The sequence below is a fragment of the Thunnus albacares genome, chromosome 6 (assembly GCF_914725855.1).
Source record: "Thunnus albacares chromosome 6, fThuAlb1.1, whole genome shotgun sequence".
NCBI classification, from domain to species: Eukaryota; Metazoa; Chordata; class Actinopteri; order Scombriformes; family Scombridae; genus Thunnus; species Thunnus albacares.
The window spans coordinates 31,478,561-31,499,943 of NC_058111.1; the positions used below are offsets into that span (position 1 = coordinate 31,478,561).

Below are 21,383 nucleotides of genomic sequence, written 5' to 3' on the forward strand. Positions count from 1 at the left end.
CAAACTAATCCTAGGAAAGGCTGGAACTCGAAAACTCATGGAACTTTGCACATGCATCAGAAGTGGCGTAATTTGATATCTGATATGGGTCTTGGGCTTGGGTATGGCAAAAGGCTTGATAGTGCCCCTTAGAAAATTTCCCCCCACCTTTAAATTTGACACAGATGTATAAAATTTGGTAGGTAGATGCAACATCTCCAGACTTAAAAAAAAGCCTCTTGGAGCCATACCCTAAGTCCAAAAGGAAGTCTGCCATTTTGAATTTACTATGCAATTTTTTTCGCAAAATGAAGTCATTGACGGGCTTTGTACTTTAACAAACTCCTCCTAAATTTGGTAACTTACATCTAAAGACATTTGCGATACTAAATTGCAAAGCTTTTGAGTTTTCATGGAACGCCTGTGGCATGGTGTGTCAATTTTTCCCAAAACATTTTTAGGCATTAAACAGGAAGCTGTTGTAATTCGAATGTACATTTTCCAGTCTGCCCCAAATTTCTCATACTTGATAAGAGTCCAGGCCTGAACACATCTAAATGTTATATTGAGTCATAGTCATAGCGCCACCAACTGACAACAGGAAATCAGCCTTATGTGACAAACATCATCTGATTTACATTAAATTTACATAGTGTGGTCTACACATGCTATACAAGCAACATGACGTATAATTAGTGGGTGTTCTCTAGCATCACATAGTGGACACAGGAAGTGATAGTTATCTCCTAAATGCAATGTGCAATATTCATGAAGATGTATAACTATGTCAGTTGCCCCCTGGTAAATGTATTGTTGCATTAATATTTCACTTATGTAGCATTGCCTACAAGCAACAGGAAGTGAAGCCTAAATGACACATAGTTCATCAAATGTATATACAAATCCCTACAATTTCCAATATGTCATCTCCAGTGCCACATAATCCACACAGGAAATAATATTTTACCCATTCACACAGTGTCCGATAATCTTTAAAATTCAGAACTGTGTCAACCGACCTCTAGTAGCAATACCACAGCTGTTGCTCCAACTGACGTACACAATGTGCAAGGGCCTGTTCATCACTGCTTGCAGCTTTAATTATTATTGTCATTTGACTGAATTTATTATAGTGCCTTAGTTACAATTTTTTGTTCTCTAAAAACATTGAATTGCGTATGATGTAACTGTTATTTTGATATAATGAGGTAGGTCTGATGCAATGCCCGAGGTTCAGCTGCGTCAAATAAATTCTTCCATTATTATTCTGTTCCATCATTAAAAAGGCAATTATATTCCTCTTTTATCATCTTCCCCCTAATAATAATAAAAAATAAATAATAAAAATGATATGATGATGATAATGTTTGTGAAAGACCACTCTCCCTGCATTGGAATGACGAATTTGTTAACTATGATACGATGACAATGTTTACCCTTGGTTAACTTGACTTTTTGCTTTATTTTGAATTTGCATATAATTCAGTTTGATATGATTTGAAATCACGTGAATACTCAAGCTCCAACATCATCTGTATTAAATAAATATTTGCGGTTGCCTGTACATAGTTGCAAGGCTGATACTTTTTTTCTCCAAATATATGTTCATTCATATGAATAATAATATGAATAATAACAACAATGAATCAGAAGATAAATATATAAGATTCAGTCATTATCATGGTAACATCATGTTACACTCACGCTTCTTACCCATAATCACTGCGCTTTCATAGACGCTCAGAGCAACTGCTCTGGCCGTCCATTGACTCCAACGTTAACCCGACTGCAGCGCTGTATGTCACTGTGAGCATCAGTCCCATTGGAGAACCGAGGGTTCATCATTTTTTAGATTTTTAATATGATTATCCTAATTGACTTTCCATTGGCATTGTTCCCATGGCACTGACACATAATTTTAACATATTACGTGCCACCACCACGTAATGCGGTGTTAAGGGGTTGTGGTCATTTAACATGTTTCTGTGACGTCAAGTTGCCCATTTCCTATAGCCCCTCCTCCTGTTCCATTAGCATCAAACAACATATCCATCGTTCTTAACCATTAGCACAGAGTCAAGGCCACGCAGGAGCTTTATGTATTAAAAACACGTCAAATATAAACTTGTTTAATATTAGCGGTTTATAGCTTTTATCCAAAAATACTGCTATTAGTATGAACCTTTAAACCCTCTTATGAGTCCAATCTTTGGGATGAGGGTGTCCAAGTGTGAGAGACGTCTGTCCAACAATGCATCAGGCTTACTGGGCAGGCGCTGGCCAAGCAGGGTGTGTTATTACAGTACAGCCGGGACAATGGAGCTTGAATCAGCAGAATACCAAAGTGGATGAATGAATGTGTTTTTATCAGCGGTCATGCTTCAGTTCAGAGAGAAGCTGAGGTATCAAGACTGTCTCATCTCATGTGATGGAAGACTGCGTGGCACAGCAGATATCTGCTGTAACAGATACTGCTGGAGCGAAGGGAGATGTCGGGGAGACAACAGATATCCAACCAGTCTGTCATTTAGTGATGTGGGATAAACAAACAGTAGGACAGTGATATTTTCTTATTGTCTTAATGTACAATACCTGAGGAACAGCTGAAGCTTCAGACAAATCATCAATCATGATTCAACATTTGGTTATATTCATATATATATACTTTATTTTATACAGCTAGATGAATGTATACATAGTATACAATACAAGACAAAACTGATAAAAAATAACATTATCTGTACATGGTGTGAAAAAAAAACACAAACTAACTGTACAATACCATCTTTTAGATGGTAGAATTGGTCCACTTGAACCAAAACGCACAAGAAATGAAGAGTAGAAAGAATCTGTTGTCGAAGGACATGTTGGGATTGTGTCAATCAGTACAAATGGTTATCAATCATCCATCTATGATATTTATGAGATGGTTAAATTGGTCTCTCTGTATCTCCCACAGTGGATTTCTGTCTGTTTGATTGTTCAACATCGTAAACATGTAACTTTGTAAGTCCAGACAGAGGCCCTTGCATTTCAAATCTTAGGGTGTGACACCACAACTGGACTTTTACCAAATATTTTTAAGACTTCTGATCCATTTCCTGTTAAACTCTACATATTTCCAGCTGTGCTGGAAATGCAGTGACAGTTCTCCAATGAAATGAATACAATCCCAACAAAACAACAAATTGGGATGCCAGGATGGAGTGTACGACAATTGCTGTTTGATTGTGTTTTAGGGTGTATTTTCTCATTAATTTTGCAATAGATGTGTTTCATAGAGAAAATAAGTATTTTTCTGCTTGCATATGCAGCTTTACCCAAGAGTTCAATAAAGGGAATAAGTGTAACACCAGGGCAAATGATCTAACCATATACAGTTTGACAGTTGGGACATTGTAATGATTGGCTGACATGATGCATGCGCTTGGCAAAAAAATAACAACAACAAAAAAAGTATGCATTATGTCATCTCATTAAGGACTAGAGGTATCAAAGCAGCGATGCAGAAGAAGGGCAGAAGCCTGTGAAGGCAGAATAACTGCCAGCAGCAAACAAGCATTTTACCCAGAGAAACACAGCATTTTTTAAAAAAAAATTTTAACATAATATTAAAGTGATCCTCTAATGAAAATAAAATAAAAATAGATATAAAAACATCTATTGAACACCAAACACCCCCTATATTTTTGATGAGGGTCTGTAAAAAGTTTGTAGTGGCTGGATTACTGTCAGTTACAATGGTTACAATGAGCTCCAATGGCAGAAAAAGTATAAACTTTTTAAATTTTCACTGTGAGTTATTTTGCTGATTATTTTTCTCGTTTAATCAATTGGTCTATAAAATGTCAGAAAATAGTGAAACATGCCTATCATAATTTCCCAGAACCCAAGATGATGCCATGAAATTTCTTATTTTGTCCAACCAACAGTCCAAATCCCAAATATGCTCAATTTATTATCAAATACGGCAGAGAAAAGCTCTCACATTAGAGAAGCTGGAACCAGAAAAGTTATTGCATGATAGCTACTTAACCAATTCACTGATTATCAGAATTGTTAGTGTTAATACATTTCTGTTGATCGATTCATTGACTAAATGGTGGAATTCAGTGTTTGGGTGAGGTATCACTTTAGGGCAGTGGTTCTCATCCAAAAGTGGACCATGGGTCAACTCTGCATGGGTCATTAGCGGGTCAACTTAGTCAAAAAACACTTTACTTTGAATTGTAGCAAATTTCTGGAGTAGTGCTTTTATTTGAGCTACAATGTGCTACTTTACTGCACAAGTAGCCTATCAATGCTATCAGTGCACATTCATTGACTGCAGCAGACTTTCAGACTCTTTGCTGCTGGTAGCAGAGACTGAGAGATAGCACTACACAACATGCTAAACAGTTATGAAACCAAACGCATTCAGCTTGGTTTTCTTACACTGAACAATAAAAAGAATTTAACATTTTATGCAGTATTAGCTGGGGTTGAAACCTCAGTTAGTTTTAACACAAATTACACTGTTGCTGCTGTGCTTCTTATTTTATCTTTAAGTTTAAAGGTATATGTAACTATTCCACATTAAAACGTCTACAAACAACTAGACCTCTGTTACATATTTTGTTGTGTACGTACATAATCCAAAATGTTTCCAACAATTTTTAAACCCAGAGGAATCCGTAATTTAATAAAGGTAATGGTCCATTTCATTTGGTCGCCTGTCAATGGTGTCATACCCCCTCTACCAAAGTATACGCGCACAAGATGCATGTGTTGGTGTTGTCTTGTCTGCCACAATGGCATCTACCAAAGGGTATTGTGTTGTGGTTGCCTACAGAAACTGTCATAAATGGACTTTTATTCAGTTTTAAGCCACATTTTTATGATAGCATTTTAGATCTTGGTCATTTTTGACTATATCTTTTAACTGGATGAAAGATTTTAGTCATCGGACATCTGGATCTTAAGTTATCAGAGAAACAAGCTGAGCAAACGTTAGCAGCAGCTCAGCTAACAGCCCCTCCCAGAGGTCCTGTGTCTGTCAAACAGCGTCAGTGACACACTGATTTTTAAACATGAAACTGCTTTATTCAGTGTTTTTACCGTGTTTAATCTCTGTGGGCGTTTGTTTCGGAGAGGAGGAGCCGTCTGTGGATAATTCAGCTCCCAGTAAAAACCAGCTAAATGTCTGGATCTTAAGTTGTTGGAGAAACAAGCTGAACAAACGTTAGCAGCAGCTCAGCTTGCAACCCCTCCCTGACATCCTGTGTCTGCCGAACAGCATCAGAGAAACACTGATTTTTAATGTGAAACTGCTTTATTCAGTGTTTTTACCTGTTTTAATCATCGGATCTGTTTGTTTTGGAGAGGAGGAGACCTCTGCGGATAATTCAGCGCCCGGTAAAAACATCCTGAATGATGAACACTGAAGGAATCCTAAAACAGGAGAAGTTGGTTGTTTAACAAGACAACTCCCATGATCCCACACTACTTGACAACGTCATCAAACTCCGTCTTTTGTTATCATTTTGATTGAGAGACCCCTAGTGGCAGAAATTACATATTGTGTTTTTAAGTGATCCAATTAAACTTCAGTTATTTAGTTTTCATTATGAGGTTTTGCCAGTTGGGAAACACTCCTTGAAGATCTCAATTACAGAAATGCACAGTGATGATACTTTGAGTGAGCCATGCTTCTGCTCACCTCATGCAGAGAGATGCTTCTTACAATACTAAGACTTTTGAAGGTTATAACTCTTTGGCAGTGCAGAACAAACAGCTGAGCTTCAGCACTGGTCGGTTTGCTTAACACAGAACAGACACAGATGATTGCACCATATAACAGCCTACATTCATGTACGGAACGTGTTAAAAGCTAAACTAACTAATTTCCTTATAAAATGTTATATTATAAATGTTTTCAGATTTTTGGTCATGAGAAAAATTCAGGAATTCTTTGATCCAATTCATAATTTGTGTGAAAATGTAAGATTATATCAAGTATGTAGGACATACTGACAGTTTTTCATTTGGGAAGGTATGTAAAGCTTGTTGTTAAGATGAACTGACTCTGAATGGCAGCGTGACAGACTGCTGATTTTCATTTTGCTACATCAGCCAGATAGTTTGACAACAGCCAATAGCACTGAACCGACAAAAACAGAAAAATAAATTCCAGGTGTTGAACGTTGCAGATACAGTACTGTGTTTCACATTTCGATTAGTTCCTCACTGAAATGAGAAAAATGTCATTGCTTCTGATAACAGCACAGTGTGAGTGTTGAGGCTCACCTTTTAGTCTGTTTGTCCTGAACTTTCACTTCTCTCTGCTTTTGAAACCTCATCCCATTCATACCAAGAAATGACGTGTGTGCAGATGTGTGTGATGAATGTCTTCATCTAGGTCTCTGTTCGTTAGTGTATATGAACAGGCATGTGTCATCTGTCCTGGTAGAGGTAGACTAACCATAAGTCAAACCTGCCACAGATGGTTTGACAGTTTAGGAGACAACAGCTTTCCTTCTTTTCTCTTATGTAAACAGATGTCTGTTTTTGCAAACATGGAGGAAGACCCTCTCTGTCTCCACTGGCTTTCTTCTGAGCAGACATCCCTTCAGACACAGTTGCAGCTGCATTTGAGTGTATTTTCACCCAACAAAAGCCATAAAATCATTAGCATGATGATTTGGGCTAATGTCCATGTCAAATTGTCATTTCGACTGCCAAAGGTACGTTCTCAGACTGTGTCTATTCTGCTCTAACATGGCTTCAGATTGCAGAGGTCTAGTTCCTGAGGCTTCCTCCTTCCAGAGCAGTGGTCTCTGGGTAGATTAAGACCATTCTCAGTCACACAGCGCACTGGCCGCCTTTTAAAGCCCCTTCCGCAAGACTTGGAGCAGTGAGACCAGACCCCTACATCCCATATGGGACATGGATCCCCGCATGCTCTCACTGCGACAGGCTTATCAGCACTGGCACAGTCCGCTGCAGGACGCCCTTCCATGCTTTGGCACTGTACCAGCCTCTTTTGCAGACCATTACCACATGTCACCGTGCATGCATCCCAACTTCCTGTCACCCAGTGACTGACCGGCCTCTTACCCATCAACTGCTTCTTAGCTTCTACTTTGTTACTATCCGCCAAGACACTATTCTGTGCTGCGTGGCTTCTATCCTCTTTCCGCAGAGTCTTCTCTTCCTTACTCTCCTTGGCCATATAGAAGGAGTAGCGCACCCTGGGAGGAGTCATCTTCCCGACTGAGAGCACCTCCACAGTCAGAGGCTCTTGGAGGGGTCTGGTGGCCTGCAGGATCTCCACAGATGTGGAGGTGCCACTGTAGCGCAGTAGGCTGCCCTTCACCAGCAGGTCACGCTCCACAGCTGACACCACGTAGTTGCCATTCAACAGGTACTTGCCGTGTCGATTCTTAACTGCTAAGTAGTTTTCATCACTGACCATTCCTCGGTAGCCACGCTGGCGGATGTCAATGTTGGAGGCGCCAACAGGCAACACCACCACAAAGTTGTAGCCATGACTGGAGAGGAAGAATGGAGAAAAAGTTAAATATTGACAGTACTGACTAGACAGCGGTTATTGAGCCCCAGTATTGCTTACAGTTATGACCACACAGGACTTGTTGTTTCCAAATGCACAGATCTTGTTACTTGTCTTTATCACTGTGTTTGAACAGTAAGATTTCCTATCAAATCCAAAAACACAATTTATAACATGATTGTCAAGGCTTCAAAATTTTCTAGGCCTTCATCTCCAATTAAGGAATGCTCTAGCACTTTTGGAAATCCTTGTTTCTGTCTTAATCAAAGTCCAACAAGAATATTAATTGAATCCCTATGCTTTTGGTATAGAGACTGGTTTTAGACATGTCTAGCCTAGTTTAGCACACAAACTGGAAGTCTGAGGACACACCTACAGTAGCTTTTATCATAAGTAACAAATATGCCTTAGAGCAGCTCTAAAATTGCCTTATTTAAATGTTTTATCTTGTTAGCTCACAAGCTAGCCACAATATGTCAAAATACTGTTATACATAAGCTAACTGCTAGTTAAAGATCCCCTCCATACATGTTTTGAGATGTATAAAAAATACTCTTAATAATAATTTGTTTCAGATATAGTTTTTCCACAAAAAAGTTCAATGATCTCTTTTAAATCCTTAAAATTACATCTCCATTCTCAGTGTATGTGCACATCACACTTGTGTAAGTTGAATACTGGACCACTTCACTGTTCATATGGAAGCCTGACTGTTGTTCAAAGACACACTTGAAAAATTGTGAACCCATCCTTTAAATTTAAGGGTACACTGAGTTCTACGTGGAAACTGTGTGATTTTATATCTTTAGGCTTGCCTGTAATTTACTTACTAACAATTTCTCCACACAAGTTTGCACTACTATTGTTTTGACATGAATGATAAAATACTTTATTTCAACACTGGGAATTGCTATGTTAATGGCATGCTGTCAAAATATGTTCCTAGTTAATTTTCCTCTGTTCCAGAGTGTATTCCTATCTTAAACACACACTTGCTGATTAGGGCTGCATGATCAATCAAAATAAGATCATTATCTCAATTCAGGCCTCTATGCAATCTCATTATTATGTAACAACAATTCTGCCATGTTTGCATTAGTGGGGAAATTCCTTGCATCAAAACAAACGTACTGAATTTCTCCCTTAGCGGCATCAACAAACGACGAGTATGTTTTTCCATGTGATAAACTGCACACGAGGAGGGTGGACATCAACGTAAATGAATGTGTGAGAGACACAGGGATTTGTTTTGGGGCACATCTGGTTTCAGGTGAGCATATGAGTGGAAAAAAATCATTTACTAATTAAACATAATGCTAAAGACTATAATATGTGCTGACACACTACTTACATGGGTTTGGTGAACATCCCTGAGACCTTCTTGCAGCCCTGGTTGTCACCGCCACACACACCACACTTGTCAAACTTCTTGTTAGAGTCCAGCTTCCCATCGCAGCCTGCTTTGATGCATTTTCCCTGAACACATACAGCTGAGGTGTCGGGAGAGCAGGGTGTCCCATCCACAACCTGCAGGGTTGGAGGATTTAGACATCACATTACAGACATTACATGCTGATCTTTAGGTGGATAACATGTAAGACTGAACAACAGAGAGAAAGAGAGAACGATATAGAAACTGTTTGCCACATATGTGGTCTACCAATCTACCATACTTCATTCCTCTGACTAAACAAACATAGTGAACAACATAAATAGGAAATCAGAAGTAGCACCAGAGGGATTGTACAATGTCCTTTTGTGTAAACGAGATGTTGGCTTGTACAGCTATATGAGCTTATTTCCTTGCTGGTTGCATAAATAGTTGCTGACAAGCCAAAGCTGTGAAGTGATACTGCCCTGGCATGTTTCCCTTTCTCACCACTCTATCCATCCTGCAGCAGCAACCACTCTCTGTACTGCCACTAATATATCACTTCTCACTGCTTTGCTGCTGTTGTAGCAGTTACATGTCTTGCATTGTGGATAAGGGCCAATTTGTACTGAACAAACAGTTATACACCAAACCTGGGAACATACATGAACGGAGAGCTGTTCAATATTTCTACCTCTATAAGTATTTTAGCTACACCTACCACAAGGTTTTGACTCGTGATGAGGTGTTCAATGACAAGGTGTTCAGATTGCATTAGCAAGTACAACAGTTGATACCCATTTAGCACAGAAAATTAAGAGTTCCCCAATGTCATGTCTTTTCTATAAAAATCTTTCTAATCACAAGTGTCGCAGGACTTTGCTTTTCATTTCAGCATAATGAAAGCTGACAGAGCTGCATTTGCACCACAGCTAGTAATTATCAGACTCATATCAGCCTGCAGATGGTTGGGTAATTATGTTTTGCCGGTAATGTGAAAGCAGTCAATATGTCATTTGCCTAGAACTTTTCAGAACTCACTGGCATTTCTCTACTTTATTAACACAGCATGCCCAAAGGGTTGTCTCATAAATCCAATTTATGTTCTCAGACTAATTCCATTTTATTTCAGGTGATGGAAAATTGAACAGTTGATTATAACAAAAACAATCTGATGGTATGTTTGATATAAGAAATGGGGAAAATACCAAATCTGCTTCATACCTTTGGTGCAAGAACATAGAAGTACCCAGTCCCGTTGGCACGGCAGATGAGCTTGCATTTGTCCTTGGGAGAAATTCCCGAATATTTGGGAACCCAGACCACGGAGGCGCCCAGTCTATTGGTGTTCAGGTTTAAGCCATTGAATGCCTCACACTGCTCCTCACGGAAACTCTTACCTGGACGCGTAAAAACAACCTCACGTTAGATTGACATCCACGTCAACACTTTTGACATCATATAATCCACTTAAAGTTTTGCCATCACAGCATTTCCTATACCAATTACACACGTTTTTGTGTCTTATGCTTAAGTTATGTGTTCCTGTGTGAATATACAGAAACAGAAACCAGTGTACCTGTTTCAGGACAAGAGTTGAGGTTGCAGGAGCGATATTTGATACGAAGGCCATAGCAGTATTTGCCTCCATTCTGAGGAACAGGGTTGTCACACTCTCTCTTGGCCAGCTGGACTCCTCCACCACAACTTCGGGAACACTCTCCAAATGCACCCCACTTCCCCCACCGGCCATCCACCTGGAACAAAAGAAAAAACAGGCACCATGGTATATTGATTTGTACTAAAAGTGACCAGGCAGGACAGAAGTGCTCTCTTTCACAGTCTCACCTTGGTGTGCATGGTGCTGTTCTTATCAGTGCATGCCCCTCGGTAGCAGACCTTGCCGTTGGCACAGCTGGTGCCGTCTGCCCAGGGGAAGTGTCGGGTTTGGCAGACCAGCTGTCCACGGGCCTTCCCGGTGCACCACAGCCTGGAGCAGGAGTGCATGTAGGGGCAGGGCTTAGAGCCTGGGCCAAAGGCCAACTCACACTGACGATGCAGGCTGTAGCTGGAGCCGGGCAGGTTGTCTGGGAGAGACAGCTGCTTCTGAGGCTGGTCCAGCAGACAGTCTCCTACAGAAACAAAACCAACCCTCTATCAAATCAGACTGCTGCAATCTCTCATATTGATATGAAAATCAGGGTGACTTTATGGCTTTGGTGTGGAAGTGGTCAAAGATTATTTTATTTAAAGCCATCATGACATGTGGGCTTTGTTTGCATCTGATGAACTTTTTAAAACACTGAAATCTTTAAGCTGCACTAATCAATGTTTTTATTTTAAGAATGAAGAAAATGACTGTAATTTGTAAGGTGTCCTTTGTAGTAACAAACTAAGAATCTTCACCCAACTCTGCAGCTCTCTTCATCTCCACAGAGCGGTTTAGCATCTTTCAGCTTATTGTTTTGGTTTTTACAACCTGCAACTTTACTGTTTAGTTCAGTGTCATTGCTCTATTCAGCCTTAGTCCCAGCTTCTGCAGAAGAAGTTTCCAGCAAAAAAGTTCTGATAAACTGTTCGCTACCTGACCAGCACCAACCTGCAAAGATACAAGGTTAGCAACTAGCTGGTGAACATAGTGAAGCATTTAGCAGCTAAAGAGCCAGATATTTTCCTCAGGAGTTGGTGTAGACAAAAATAGAGTGAATGTTGCTCTATGTTTGCTCATTGTGCAACTCTTAACAACTTGTTGCACTTCCCCACATTGGCTAAAAAACAATTAATGCACCTTTAAGAACAAATGAAAAATTTAATTGAAGTGATTAAATCTCTACTGCCACAGTATTGTGTGATAAACTGATGTAATGAAAATAGTGAATTGTGTTTGCTGAGTTTGAGACTAACCAATTATTTCCTATGCAGGTATACAGGTATCTTGTTGGTAGTGAAGTCAGAAGTCATAGAAATGGCAATTTAAAAAGAATATTACATATTAATCAAAATGGCGAGGTAGTGTAAGGTAATGATCTGGTTGCACAAAGATGTATGACTGAAAACTTATGGATGATAGCGTTAAAGGAAAGTTCAAAACTGTCATTCTCATTGAAAATTATTGCATCATATGATCAAGAACAGCTATTATTTCAACATATAAATAATGCATGAATGAGATTAAAGCAGTGTGCACTGTTCAATAACTTTGTCCTCAGTCTGAACAAAAGCAGAAGCCGCTCTACATGAGACAGTGCAGGCACCTGATAATGTTTAGATTGAGCAAATGACTCATGTAGCAGAGACAGTTGTGTTAAACTTAGTAAAGGCTCATTTGTTTCTTACAGTAAGTGAGTTGGTCAAGGGGAGGTGATTAATTGGTGTGTTTAATTTAGTCCATTACACAGAATCCACTTATAGTTACTTATGGGAGTTTATATACACAGAAAAATACTTGGAATAAGGAAGCTGCAGCTACTGAGGGGAAAAAGTCAAATGACACACTAATACACTTCTGAATGTTTTATTGAATGTGGATACTGCAAGTGGAGACTGTATATCATAATCTGAAATTACATCTCAAACTAAAGTACTTCCTCAGACAGATTTATTCAATTCCTTCAGTTTGTTATATTTGTTTTATCCCAGTTTCAAGTGTAATTCTGTCATTTCTGTAAGTTTTGGGGATGCATTGCATGCTGGTCTATTGAGGCATTTAGGAATGCGCTGCTGCCATTTCTGCAGTAGATTGTTTGAGTTGCATCAGTTTGGTTGGTACAGGATTACCAACCAGATATCCAGAGTTGAGATCCTATGAGAGATAAATTAGTTTAAGTATGTTTTAATGTGCTTGAGGGGTAGATTTTTCCATTACTTCACCACTGATGTGTCTCTTAAAGAAAATATGCCTGTTGTTAGATGTCCACGGTCTCCACCAACAACTTATTTTCCCTGCTATGTTAATTAATTGTTGTCCACTTGGAGTCAGAACACCATAACAAGTTGGAAATCACACACGTTTGATATAACGGCTTAAATTTTAGCAAATGATTCCCTGTTTACTCATTCAGCAGACACAGTAGAGCAACATTAGCATTCATTTGGAGTCATGTTTCTAATAAATAAAAAGAAAAGTCCACTCTTCTTTTAGCTCTGTTCTGGTCTCCATCATCTCCTGAGAAAAATATCAGACTTTTTAGCTGCTAAATGCTCCCCTATGTTCACCAGCTAGACACTAACTGGTGCTGAGCAGATAGCATACCGGGGGTTTATCAGAACTTTTTCGGTGAAAACAGCTGCCTGCTGCGGGTGGAAACAAGATTGATGATAATGGTGGGAGTGAACCAAAACAGTTAAGTAGTTAAGTTGTGGGCCTGAAAACCAAAACAATAAGCTGAAAGACACTAAAATGCAACATTTTACTGAGGGGACCTGCAGTGTTTGGCTATAATTCACTGTTGGTTCAACTCCATGAGTGGCCCCTTTCATATTACACATGGTTATTTGATCCATTGTTAATATAAAATTATTGATTAGTGCAGCTTTAAATAAGCTATTTTTAATTTAAGTAAACCTTTATTGTTTTGATTCACTTGTCAATGTAGTCATGATGTCAGTTCTCTTTTTATACTGGCATACGGTTTTATCTTTTTGCTATTGAATTTTGGTGTGTTATTTATTGTGAAGTGATGAAGTGTGTTCACTTTAGATATAACTAGTTTTTTGAGGATTAGCCACAAATTGTGAGAAACTACACTAAAGACTAAACACTCATTGCCATAGCCGTTAAAAAAGAATAGAAATATTTCCTTGGGCCTGTATAGTCATGGTAAAACATAATAACATAATCTAAAATATTTTGAAATGTGTGACAGTTTTTTATCTGTGCAGTCAAGGACTTCCAAGTTGAAGCTGAAATTGAAATTACTAATTTAACCGTGACAAAAGAGAGGTCTGTTTTTTTGTGGGTACAATTAGATTACAACCAGCTGAGAACACGGAGCCTGGACAGAATTAGTGGTCCATCTGAGTCCAGAGACATATACAGGAAGTGTTTACTAACCATGACCTCTGTCCAGGAACTCGGTAATGATGGCTGCACTGCACACAGACCAGGGCCGGCTCCTGTCGATCTGAATCAGTGTGGGAGACATCATGTGGTTGTCCTTTAGTTTCCCAAATACCTCCTCACATGCCTTAACATTGTCATGGGGCATGTTGAAGACGTGGCCTTGTGGGAGAGGGTGGGGTGGGAAAAGAGACAGAAGGTCACGTCTTTGTTACAGTATTTCTATTTTCAGTTGCCCTATGATTTAAAACACTGAGTAGATACAGTAAACTTTCTGTGGTGATGACAGTGACATATGAAAATATTAAGACAAAGAGAAACTTTTGCCAGACATGATAACACACATGTATGTATAAGGTAAAGCTGACTCAATTTGGACTGATTTGAAGCTGTTGTCATAGCAGACAGGAATGCAGTTATGCATGGGAATATAAAGCGTGGCATACGTCCATGTAGCAAACCAGGCCTGACAAGGGAATTAGTTCCCAAGGAAATCATTTAATTCCCAAAAGACGAACATGTAGTTCTTTCCAAAAGAAAAAACAAACAAACTGTGGTTTCAGTGTGTTCAATCATGAGACAGGATCATTTTAAGTGGAAATTGTGTAATTAGTTAACATATATGAGGGCACTGTAAACCAATGCCTCTCTTGGGGCCTCAGGAGTTACTTGTGCAACTGGTCTCAGGCATGAGCCCTGCTTCGTTTACAGCCTTCTCAATCACTGCTTATTGAAAATGTGAAAGACACTGTCACTTGTATTATTAATAGGATTAGCCTTTGACAGATTTAGGAGTGTGTAAAACTACATGCAGTTTAATACCACCTATTAAATTGCATCAAAAAAGCGGAAAAGGAAATATTAGCAGTGTTCAACTTCAGATCTTATTCCGTTTTCACTTCTGACAGATTAAAACTGGCCATTTAAAACCACAGAATGCAGAAATGTTTTTTGTAAATGGTAATTTTAGTTAACAAGTTAGCAAGAACATTAGAAACTACAATTTAGCATTTAAAAGAATAGTTCAGCATTTTAGGAAATTCATATTGCCTTTCTCTCCAAGAGTGAGATGAGAAAATTGATACCAATCTTGTCTGTGTTGGAGCCAGGACATTCTTAGCCTAGCTTAGCACAAAGACTGGAGGCAGGGGGAAACAGCTAGCCTGGTTCTGTGCAACGTGAAAAAGTATGCCTACCAACACCTCTAATGTTGTCTTATTTATACAGTGTAGCTTGTTTTTTTTTTATCTGTACATAAAATAAATGTAAAATGATAGTTTAGAGGCAGTTATGTGTTGGAGCTATTTCTTGACAAACAACAGTGTATCCATCCACCTAGCACTATTGTGCAGCATCTCCGGCTATAGCACTGGTTAATAGATATGGTTGGTGAGTAGAGGTTTTAGTTTTGGTGTCTGATCAGTCACAGTGGTACCAACCCTGGCAACCTCACTGTGACAAGAAGACTTTGGGGTACACACAAAGCCACTGGGCCTGGCTTTCAATCGTCAAGAAATAGTTTCAGCACATAACTCAAACCACAAATTGTTGTTTTTACATTTCTCTTTCTGTGCAGGTTAAACAAAACAATACAGTGTATAAATTTGTGCGCTTTAGAGATGTTTGTAAGCTTCACTTTGTAGGCACCTTCTTATGCTAAGCTAAGCATAGTTTAGCTAAGCTAGGCATAAACATATCCTCATTCCAGCTCCGTGCTTAACACAGATGTGAGATCACTCATTACTTCTCATCTGATACAGTACAAATGTATCAAATAAGTGTACTGTATTTCCCAGAAATGGCATTGAAAAACTATTTCAATGATATTCCCTCCCTAACTGAGTTCATGGTCAGTATTACAATGGCATATCATCATATTAACAAGGGTATGAGTGTATGCTCAAATACAATGGACATTTATATATCCAAGACCATACTCTAATACTATAGAGAGGACACATCAGTGTTATTTCTTTTCCCTCATTCCTCTCTTTTCTTTGCTTACTTTTCTGTTGGCATAAAACATAACAGACTAGCTGTCCTGCTAAAGATAAGTGTACATTTGTTAGTTAAATGTTGTCATGTGAAATACTTCATGGTGACATGAGCACAGGTTTTTCAAACAGTTATCTCTCACTTGCCATTTGCAGCTGCCAGTGTGCAAAGTTATGTGGCACAGCTGTAATGTTGAACATGCTTGGAACTCAACCCTGCACTGTAGGAACTTTCATTCTGCCCACCTAATTAGGGACTGAATTACAAATGGACATTAGGTGAATGCAATTACATAGGTCATAGGATTGAAACACAGTGGTTCTCTGGGACCAGGACCGAGAACCACAGCCATATAGATCATCAGGAAAGTTGCAAAGCCCTCCAGCCAGGCCAGTTTCCATACTGATTATGCATGTATATGTCTGTCAAACCTAAATGCAGAATTCCTTTGACATTTTAAGCTAAGGTTATATGCACTACTTGCCCTGAGCATATCTCACCCTGAGTCCCGCTGCATTTGGTCCAAGTATGCATTAGCATAAATCTAAAATGCATAATGTGAGTGTCCAGTCCCTGCTGATCTGCAACATTTTCCTCAAATGTTACCAATGACAGGCCAACCTTCTTACCAAGTTCATGGGCAGTTGTGAATGCAGAGGGCAAGCCGTCATCCTCGATGACAGAGCAGCTCCTCTTCGGGTCACACATGGTCCCAACGTCAGCCATCCCCAGTGTATCACAGGTTGTGGACCCGCAAAGATCCTGGTGACACAAAGGCATGGGTGTATATTGTGAAAAACTGGATAAAATCAGATAGGCTTCGACCCATGTTCCAATAGTGTTTTGTGTGGCTGAGCCGTGAGCTACATAATGAACACACCATGAAGGCCACTAATACAAAACACATGTGACTCTAGTTTGCTTATTGTTGCTCTGTTCTCAAAATATATTGACACAGAGGGTCAAGGGAGATCTCCCACCACAGATTTCCTCTTGGTTAAGGAGGTAAGAGGAGAGCTTGGAAGGACCAGATGAGTCCCACCTGCAGCACATAGTCCAGGGTTAACCTAAAACTAAAAATGTCCACTCTACTACAGCCTCCTCTTTACAAGTTTACTACTAACTCTCCTGCTATCTCCTCTTCTGTCCTTCACTGCTGATTAGTCATATCTGACCAGTCAGACATCAAGTCTGATGATAAAAATGTCTATGATAAAACATTTCTATCCTGATGGGAGTGGTCTCTTCCAGGATGACAATGCCCCAGTGGTGTTCTTCAGCCTTGGCATTGATTCTATAGTGTCTGAACTCTTCCGGAGGGATGAACACCATTCTTCCAAAAGATATTCCCTCATTTGCTGTTTTGATGATGGTGGCGGAGAGTGCTGTCTAACACATCAGTCCAAAATCTCCCATAGGTGTTCAGCTGGGTTGAGATCTGGTGACTGTGAAGGCCATAGCAAATGATTCACATCATTTTTATACTCATCAAACCATTCAGTGACCCCTCGTGCCCTATGGATGTAATGATTTGCAGTGACTCTTCCCCCTAAGGGGACAAGTGGACCCAAACAATGCCAGCAAAATTCCCCCACAGCATAACAGAGCCACCAGATCTATTCACTGTAGGGGTCAAGCATTCAGGCCTGTACCGGTTTTTCCTTTAATTTGTCACCTGTCTGTACATATATATGTATTAGACATGTTATGATTCAGTTTAAGGAATTACATTTACTTCAGTTTTCCAATGACAAGTTAGCAGTGAGTCCCTTGTGTCCAAGATGTAACAATGTGGTTTCTCTTGCACTTATGTTTTGGTCCAGTCCTTCATTAGTTAATCTTTGGTCTTCAATATTCAAGTCTGCTTTATGCAACAAATTAATTTCACCTAATCCATTAACTGCTATATTTGGAGTGTTACCACTGGATGTTGAGGTATCTGATCCTCAAAGAAAAGCTGTAGCATATGCTAAGCTGGCTAGTTCATACTCAGAAACTGAAAATCTGACAAACCTCCCTTGTTTAAAATGTGGATACCGAAAGTGATGTCACTACTACAACTTGCGTTAGGGTTGATCTATAAATATTATAATGACATGGATATCATTCATTGCTGATGTTAAACATTAAAGAGACTGGCTCAACAGACTGGCTGTTGATCCAAGTTGTGATGACCTGACTTCTACTTAGGACACTTAGTTGCCTACAGCTGCTGCAATTTTCTCCTTCTTTTTGATTGGACTGAATTGTCTCAACAACTATTGGATGGTTTTCCATGACATAGTTTAGACATTCACGTTCCCCTTGGGAGGAATTGTAATCTTTTTGGTGATCACTTAACTTTCTATGCAGCGCCATCATCAGGTCAAAGTTAATGACATTTCCATCAGCCTCAGCTGTACTTTTTGTTTAGTGATAATTAGTGCATGTTGGCAAGCTAACACACTACAGAGAACAAGGTAAACATCACACCTACTAAAGATTAGCATAGTCTTTCTAGCATTAGCATTTAGCTCAAAGTCCCACTGTGCTTGAGTGCAGCCTCACAGAGTTGCTACCATGACTGTAGAATCTTGTTATTTAATATTACAAGAAAAGTTATGACCCTTTTTCCACTGGAACAATTCAATATTATTGGAACAATTGCCATGACTCACTGGTTATCAGCAAGATAGTTTCAAGCCTTACTAAATAGTTTTTCTGTGGCTAACACCTTTTTGTCAGTTTAAGTATTTCTGATATGGAATTATGGTGTATTAAAATGAATTTCCTGTGCTTTCATACTGAAAGTATGAACTCATAGTGGACGTTGAACTTGTTAACCCAGTGTTACAGTGAGGCCTGCTGATGCCAGAAGCACCCTCTGCCAGCCATGTGTACTCCACACCACTCGCTCTCCATAACCTATTACAAGAATTTTTCCAACGCAGCAGCTGTGCTCATTGTGCCCTACAAGGACAACAACACCGGACCTGGACTTTCCTACATATAATTGCCCTTAGTGTAAATAAGGGAACTTTCCCAGCACTGGGATGATTCTTCACTGGCTTTGACCTTGAAGTGTTTTTGTATGTTGCTATGCAGTGAAGGAGAGAGACTGTGTATCAGATGGCCAGCCAGAGCCAAACTGGACCTAATGGAAAGCAGGCAACAGCGACCAGGCATCAGAGGAGAGAGAAAAGTTAGTGACTATGGAGAAAGATTTACTAGCTGGTGGTCACAGCTCTGGTGGCCACATGGGATTATCTGACAGCTGAAACCAGTCTGAATGTTTTAGATAGTTCAGCTTACATCTGTTGGAATGAAGGAGGGATTCATTTGGACTCTAATTGGATTTTTATACACATTTCTGATCATTATGAAGGAGCCTTTTATGGGCAGATAGTGACCCTGTTCTTATTCCTTACAAGCAGAGAGAAGTGAGGTCTTTGATGGAAAAAATTGGCTCACTTGCTCTTTTCCAGTGACTCATTGCAGCAGCTTACACAGAACTAAGTGGAGGAGACTTGCAGAGCTGTGCAGATGACAGGCTGCACCAACACACAAGTTGTGTATGAGTACAACATTTCTATTCTATTCTTTGAACCACCGATGTGATGCAGCTCTTTACCTGTTTGGTGAACAGTATAGCGGTGTCCCAGTACTCAGGGTGCTTGTCGTTGTGTTTATTCAACTTCTTCTGCCAGGAGCAGAAGTTGCGCAGAGTCAGGGCTGCATTACTGGAAACCTTAGGTCCCTTGTCAGCTTCATTTATCACCATAAAGCCCACAACCACTATGTTTATGGAGTTGAGAATGCTGGGGTGCTTGTAAAGCCTGGCTGCGACTGACATCAGGGTCAGGAGGTAATGCTTCAGGTCATCCCCGTGAAATTTAGCCATAGATTCATCTGCCACCACCAGCACCTCCACAAACCTGGGGATGGAGGCAAACCTTTTGGACCTCCCCAAGGTTTTCAACACAGTTTCAGTTAAGCCATCAATCTCCAGTTCGCTCATGTACTTGTATTTCTCCAGGGAAGCGCTGAAGTTGGAGTCAGGTGTAACTCCACACCTGCTGGTGAAGTTGCCGCCCGGGTGCGCAGCGCCTCTCCGGCGGCGGATGACATGCGTCCTGTCGAAAGTGTTTCCAAATCCAGACGCGGCTGCAGCTTCTTCACTCCTGGTCTGGCTGATGAAGTATTCCATGCCGTTATAGGAGAACCCCCCGTGAAGACCTTTACACAGGCTGAGCGCGGCGAAGGAGTCCGGGTCTGAGTTGACATCACCGGAGTAGAAGCATTCCCTGAGGTCAGCGGTTGCAGAGGCGTTGGATGCTGAGGAGCCGTTATCGGGTGGCATGATGCCCGATGCAAGGAAACTAGAATCCGGCATGAGGTGCAGGTAGAATTCATGTTTAAATGCATTTAGCCTAAAGACAATTTGTCTTTCATTCATCTGCTCCGCGCGCCGGTGCAGGTGCTTTTCATGCTTTTGGTGATCCACGCGAACAGGTATGCAGAAATCTACCTCCATGCAATGTGTTAATTTCATATAAAGAAGCACTTTTGTAAAAACGATCAAAGAACTAATAAGTATAGCCATGTCTGCTCCTGCACTGCAAAGTCCACTCTGTAATTCAGCTGCGGTGCGTTTGCATGCAGCAAGAAGTTGTGCGCAATTGCACGGAGCGCCGCTTGTTCTCAGAAAACTATGCACCCGCGCTGCTTTCCTGCTTCTCTCCCATCTTGCACCGTTTCCACTCTGGCCACCAAGTTCTCGGAGCTGCTGAGCTTTAAAGTCGCGCATAAACACTGATGATCAGTGTCAACTGAAATCTGAGTATGCGCGCAAGAGAGTGCTCATTGGTCATGCGTCTCGGTTTGTGCTGCAGACCGCAGCCACTTGTAACTCTCCAAATATTATTGTTGCTGTACAGCATGTGTGACAGGAGCTGGAGCAGCATCACCCCTCCCACTGAGACAGGCAGACAGGGCCCAAACACAAAGGGAGCAAAAGGCATTTACTCCAAACTGCACCTTTATGCACCTGCACCTTAACATGTATAATGCAAACTTTATGATGTAACACGTCTCCAAAAACTCTGATGTTAGTTTCTTCTTCCGTGTAGTACTTTTCTCCTCTTTTCTCTGCTTTTCTTTCATCATGTGAACAAGACAAATAACACAACTCATTAAATATGCTACTCCTGCTTTCAAAGCATAAACATCACATAAAATGAGTGTACATGAATAAAGAAACACCAAAAATTCACCAAAAGAGTAAACATACAAACACTTATAGTCTTCTCTGCATATACTCATGCAGATGAAAATATTATAATGTTATAAGCACAATGACTTGCAGGCAAAGAGCGACACCTGTTTGCATCAGGAATCTGCTTGCGCCTCAGCGCGTCTGTGCGCCTGGACACGTTTGCTGTACTGTGGCG

At 40.2% G+C, this 21,383-nt stretch overlaps 1 protein-coding gene across 1 annotated transcript; it reads right to left on the reverse strand.

Annotated features, from left to right (window-relative positions):
- Positions 1 to 5,343: 5,343 nt before the first annotated feature.
- Positions 5,344 to 21,213, reverse strand: LOC122984750 (A disintegrin and metalloproteinase with thrombospondin motifs 15). The gene is made up of 8 exons (XM_044355379.1): positions 19,565 to 21,213; positions 16,584 to 16,716; positions 13,954 to 14,121; positions 10,749 to 11,032; positions 10,480 to 10,657; positions 10,125 to 10,300; positions 8,880 to 9,055; positions 5,344 to 7,508 (listed from the first exon to the last, which is right to left on the reverse strand). Exons 1-8 carry the CDS (start codon positions 20,738 to 20,740, stop codon positions 6,731 to 6,733), a joined length of 3,069 nt encoding a protein of 1,022 aa, XP_044211314.1. The 5' UTR covers positions 20,741 to 21,213; the 3' UTR covers positions 5,344 to 6,730.
- Positions 21,214 to 21,383: the final 170 nt, after the last annotated feature.